Source organism: Tiliqua scincoides, chromosome 2, assembly GCF_035046505.1.
Source record: "Tiliqua scincoides isolate rTilSci1 chromosome 2, rTilSci1.hap2, whole genome shotgun sequence".
NCBI classification, from domain to species: Eukaryota; Metazoa; Chordata; class Lepidosauria; order Squamata; family Scincidae; genus Tiliqua; species Tiliqua scincoides.
The window spans coordinates 112,018,508-112,024,651 of NC_089822.1; the positions used below are offsets into that span (position 1 = coordinate 112,018,508).

General features: G+C 47.4%; 1 protein-coding gene across 3 annotated transcripts in view; it reads right to left on the reverse strand.

The window, feature by feature from the left end:
* Window positions 1–1,285, reverse strand: part of DCAF15 (DDB1 and CUL4 associated factor 15) — a 28,448-nt gene extending 27,163 nt beyond the window's left edge. For all 3 annotated transcript variants that reach the window (XM_066614903.1, XM_066614902.1, XM_066614904.1), the window contains exon 1: window positions 1,152–1,285. In XM_066614903.1, the coding sequence (XP_066471000.1) occupies window positions 1,152–1,268 (117 nt within the window). In that variant the 5' untranslated portion in view covers window positions 1,269–1,285. The remainder of the gene's footprint in view (window positions 1–1,151) is intronic.
* Window positions 1,286–6,144: the final 4,859 nt, after the last annotated feature.

Here is a 6,144-nt window from a genome sequence, read left to right on the forward strand (position 1 = left end):
CTCAACCTATTAACCTTGGGTTTCCTATTTACACTCTTCCTTTTAACCCAAGTATGATATCATCACACACCCTACCACAGCTCCCTCCTCAGCCAGGATTTCTCAAACACACTTCTTCCTTTAAAACTTTAAAAAGGAAAGTGTTATCCACCAATTTTTCCATCAGATTTTCTTAATAGCAATAAGCACATACCTGGCCACAGGTCTCTCTCACCACCTGCTTTCCAGTCGCCCTGGTTATTAACCCATTTTTGCCCAACCCACAGGTGTGCACGTTTGGTCCCTGTTGTGTGTATGCAATGTTGGGCAGAAATGGTAATTCCCATCACAATATCAACACAGTAGGGATACTTGCCATCCAGGGAGCTTGCTCTTACCTTTAAACACACACAGGCATCACCACTACCAGAGAGATAGCCATGCAAGATTGTCACAGCCAGAGTGGCCAGATACAATGGAGGACAGAATGCCTGTACCTTTAACTACTGTACAGAAGAGGGAAATTGGCCAGGTGCAGCTTTTTAAGCCCTTCCATGTTGAGCTGCAGCTGCCCAAATTCCCTCTTCTGTACAATAGTTAAAGGTACAGGCATTCCATCCTCCATTGTCTCTGATCACCCTGGTCACAGCAAAACAGTTTTGTGAAGCCTTCAAGGCTAACAGACGCTGGCCGTTTGGTGGTTGAGAGTTCACTTCGCCAGGTGCAGGAACCATGGAGAGGACAAGCAGCAGCAGCAGCACCACCCGTTCTTCCCCATCTCCACCCCTAACGCACACTTGTACTTACTGTTTCCAATACACATCCCAACTCTCTCTCACACACACACACAGAGCCCATCCCCATCCCCTACTTACTCTGAGAGAAAACATTTATTTCCTACTTTTGGGCCAGAGTGCTGGTAATGATACCATTCCTCCCCACTCACCAAGCCCTCTCGCTTCAGACCCCCCACTGCCTCCCACACACACACACCACATTCACATTCAGCCCTCCCACACACTCACTCCCTCGCACTCACACACACACCCCTCCCACACACTCACATACCCCTTCCTCCCTCAGCCCCTTCCCTTCCCCCTCCCCCGCCGGGTGCCCTCCACCACAGCACTCCGGCACACACGGCCTTCCCTTCCCCGGCCGTGCCTGCTCACCTTGACGCGCTCCAGCTGCCGCACCACATGCTCCCTCCTGCTCCCTCGCCCCGACTCCACCGAGCTCCGCTTCCCTCCCGAGGCACCGCCCCGCTCCGATTTCGAGCTCGGCGCCATTTTCCTCGACCTCCTTCGCCGCCACGGCCCCCCCTCCTACAACAGCTCGCGACGCAGCTCTCCCACCCTCGTTCCGCTCATTGGTCGCATTTCGCACGTGAGCAAGTGCCCATTGGACCTTGCTCTGAACGGTAGCACTTTTCTCAGTCGTCATTGGCAGGGGGAGACGTCAATCACAGACGAAGCGCTCCCTCCCGGGGAAGAGAGCGAAAGCAAGAGCAACACCACAGTTCAATTCCGCACCCGCGCATGTCAGATTGCTCGCTGGCTTGTGATTGGTGGGATCGCCTTTCAATTTCTAAACAGCTCGTTTGCCATTGGCGGAGAACGAGGTGCACGCTAAGCCCCGCCTCACCGGGTTCTAGTCCCACCCGGCACTCTGCGCGAGGAAAGTCTCAGCTAAAGCAGGGGACGGTAGTGCGCCTGTTGCCGTGGCAACGAGGATACGTTCTGTCTGTTCTGTCAGCTTAGCGCGCGCTGCAAGACCGAACTTGGCTGTAGCGTCCTATGGTGGCAGGCTTTGCCGGCGGCTGCAAATGGACTGTGAGCCCAAGCCTATGCGTGTCTACTCGGAAGTAAGCCCCATTACAGTCAATCGGGCTTACTCCCAGATAAATGTGGATAGGATTGGGCTGAGTGTTTATAAGTCACTTTGTGCTGGTTTGAGAATGGAAAGGCTGGGTGGGAAAATACTCACACCAGAACACCAAGCCCTGCAGTGCTAGTTTTCTACTTGCAGGGAGTTGTGTTGTTTTTTTTTAAATGTAGGAGAGAATTCAAAAACATGATCCTCTCACCTGCTGTCTGAAGTTATATAGGCTGCAGTCCTATCCACCCTTTCCTGAAAGTAAGCCCCACTGAACACAATAGGACTTACTTCTGAGTAGACATGCATTGGCTTGTGCCCATAGTCTAGTCCAGTGTTTCTCAACCAGTGGTACTTGAGGTGGTGTCTGATGGTACTCTTAGGACCCTTGGACACCTGCCACCCAGCATTGAGACCAAGAGCATGACACAACAAACAGCAGGAGGAGGCTCGGTGGGCAGAGCTCCAAAGCATGCTTTTCCATGCTTGAAAAATCCTTCCGGTCCACTCTGAGCCTCTTACAGGTGTTTGTCACATCTGGCCACATCTGGCGATGATGTCATCACCAGTTACTCCTGGTGGTACTTCAGATAGGTGGACTGTGCGAAGTGGTACTGTGGAGGACAACCATTGAGAAACACTGGTTTAGGGCCCAATCCTATCCAACTTTCCAGCACCTGTGAGGCCACAATGCAGCCCTAGGGTAAGGGAACAAATGTTCCCATACCTTGTGGAGGCCTCTGTGACTACCTCCCCAGCACAAGATGCAGTACACGCCCCATTGGCACAGCTGTACCAGCACTGGAAAATTGGATAGAATTTGGCCCCTAGTCAAATTAGACCTTACAGCCCAATCCTATCCACACTTTCCTGGGAGTAAGCCCCATTGACTCCAATTGACTACTTCTGAGTAGACATGCATAGGATTGGGCTGCCACTCTGCCGTCCGTGATCACCAGAACACAAGTGTGGTGTCCAAGGCTTTGAAGCACTGCAGAAAATGTCATAGTTATCTTTATCTTTTATTTCTGCCTAGGCTTCTGCCTCCTATGCTTGTATGACCTGCAGAAGTACAGACGGCTAAACGTTTCTTAGCATGGAGATGCAGTGGAAGGAAGAGAAACTGGTTGAAAATTCTTGCCTGTTGAATCACAGCAGCTCTTTGGGGAGCAGTGGGGAAAGTGACAGCTCCAGCCATAATCTCTGCAGTTTGGTATAGCCAGTGCATTATTCTTCAACAGGTTGATAGGCTCAGCTAAATTGCACCCAACGTAAAGTGGCAACCAATACTCTATGTTTGCAGAATGTAAGTTGTATTTACTAGAAACTTGGGTCTGACATTCAAAAGCTGATTGAAGTTTACAAAAATTGTTTAAGAACTGTACTTCCACAACAGTTTGTGATGATTTGTGTTAGGCAAAAAAAAAATCCTGAGGCTTTCCTCTGCTTTTCTGCCTGGAAAATGAAGACATTGGATGGAACTGGTGAGATGTCAAGAGATGCCATTGGGTTTGACATTGATTTGCTACAGTCCTGGGAATGGTCAGAGAGCTCAGGACTTGACTGCAGCCATCTCAGTTGTAGGACCTGCTGAGTAACAGCCCAATCCTATTCACACTTTCCTGGGAGTAAGCCCCATTGAATCTAGTAGGACTTACTTCTGAGTAGACATGCATAGGATTGGGCTGCCAGGCATTTGTTGTCTCCCCAAACTAGAGTATGGGGTTTGGTCACCTGTCCAAAAGCAAGGAAACTGATGGCACTTCTAGATTTAGTAGCACTGAATATTCATTTTTCCACTTGTAGTCACTGGAGAATTGCTGTATTTCTTCCATACTGTAATTGTTTTGGGGACACTTACATTGTGCCATATTCTGTCCGCACTAGAGAGTGGTGCATAGCAAAAAATCACTGGGATACATTTGGGTGACCCTCCTTTTACCACAGCCACGTGTGATCATTGTGTTGTTCTCAAAAAAGTCACTGATTTTTTGCATGAATAAATGTGGCAGTTTAACCACAGGGAAAAATACAAGTAAACAATGGATGGATGATTACTTCAGCTGAACTCCCTGTGAAGAACAAGTAAAGAAGGTTTGACCATCCCAGACTAAACAGCCCATCTGGATTCTTGGTTTTGGTTGCATCTGCAAGTAGAGTGAAGTAAAGTATATGTAGTGTGTGCTGCTGTGGTTTATGTAGCGTGAAGCATCGATACATTTCTTGTTCCCACTGCCAGTCCCCTTTCCCCACCCAAGAACTATTAACAGGGAACTTTCTCACCCCTCCATTTTGCTAGTTTAGATTTATGTGTTATGGTAAGAGTTTTGTGTGCATCATAATATGCTTGGGAAAGGGGGTTTTACAACAGTGGCCAGAAACAAAATTCTTACTGTAACACTAACACACAAATCTAAACTGGGAAAGGGATTACCAGGGGCAGTGGCCTCATTTTTGTTCTTGTCTGCCATTGCAAATCCCCTTCCTTAAATGTAGGTTTCTTTCAAATGTATGAGGGGGACATCCACAGCACAGGATTCAGTCCCATCTGTGCTTTGCCTTGCTTTATACTTGTCGTAAACATAGGGGGTTTGGGGTGCTCAGGGTTCTTGGTTTTTGAACCCTAAAGCCCTCCAGGCTCCTCTGCTCAGTAGTACTGCCACCACCCTGTATGTGCCAGTGCCTCAGTCCAGGGACACTGAGACCCTCTAGGCTTAATTCTATCCCTTGCAGGCACTGAGCTCTTTCTCCAATTAAAGCCTCAGTCCTCAAGTTACTAGACCTCAATGAGCACTTGGTAGCTTGCTGAACGGCTAGGCAGGATTCTGAACCTTTGTCCCCAACAGACAATGAAACCACTTAGTAAAAGATATTTTAATTTATTAAGTACGTAAGGTTACACACTCTACTATAAGGCAGCAAATGCTAGAGGCATAAACATCTTGGAAACATATCAGCAATAAAATAATAAAGCTAGCTGGCTATCTCTATTAATCCCTGTCTCTCACCTGGGTCAGTTACTCTTGTAGATCTCTTAGCTCCAGGGCTACCTATGAGGCCAGGTGCCCATGAAGGACAATGGAGCTCACAAGCATGCAGGATGTTGCACCCAAAACTCTGTCCAAGAAAGAACACTCACACCCCTTGGGCACCCATTATGCTAATAGTGAGGTGACTTCATACTATTTAGACTGTCCAATGAGAACCCTTGAGGAACTGAACCTTCTGGAAGTTGGCCTGGTTGCTAACCTCTCATAGTTCTTACCCCTCCCAACTGGAGATCCACAGCTGCACTCAATCACCCTTGATAAGGCGCCTCTCTGTCTGCTAAGGTGCTAAACATTCCAATTGGTTGTAATTCTTGTTATTTGTCCTTCCTGCCTAGCAAAGGAGAGACAACAAATCCTTTTGTTTATTTACTCACATTCCTGCAGCTGGGAACTGCTAGCAACTTCTCAGTTACACCATCCCAGTTTGGTTCAGGCTTCTACTGCCAGCCTAGGCCTAACATGCACTTATTCATGACAGTACTGCACTTATTCATGACGTGTCCCTAGTCTTGCAGGAGAGAGGGAGAAAGGCCCTGTTTTTAGAGTTTTTTTTAGCACTCAGTCTGTCAGATGCTACTGTTGGCAATTTGGCATAGTTTCGGATGACAAGCAGGAGCCTAACTGTGCCTCTGGGCTCAGAACAGCACTGCAAAAGCTGGCAAACAGGATAGGGAGGAGATGAGAAGAGCAAGAACAAAAAATGATCAAAACAAGTGTTTATATCTTCATCAGTTAAGCCAGGAAGGAAGTTATAAAAAGGGCTTTCAAGCCAGCTAGTCAGAACATTGTCCTTTATCTGCCAAGTTCCTGCATAATCTTCCTGCATAAGATTTCTGTGTTTCTCCAACTTGTCTAAAAGTTTAAAGTTTAAAAATTATTATTATTACAAATAATTATATACTGCTTTTCAGCAGAAAAGATGCTCACAAATCTGATTCTTATTGTGAAGAAAAATGGGAACAGCACTTGGTGATTAGCTGCAGCCCTTTCTCCCTTGCCCTTCACTTCACTCTTCTTACTGGTCTTCTTACTTAAAGACTGGGGTTTACCAGGAAATCAGTAGCTGCCACCACTAAGTAGGAAGCCCAGAAAGAAGGAGGTGCCGTTAAGAAGCCTCCCTCCTTGGTTAACTGAGAACCCCCAAATCCAGGGGTTCCACTTTAAACTAAAACAACAGTAGCAAAAGTTGAGCTGCCTGGCAGGTAGGGCAACCTGCTCCCTCCAGAATGAGCTTCATCCA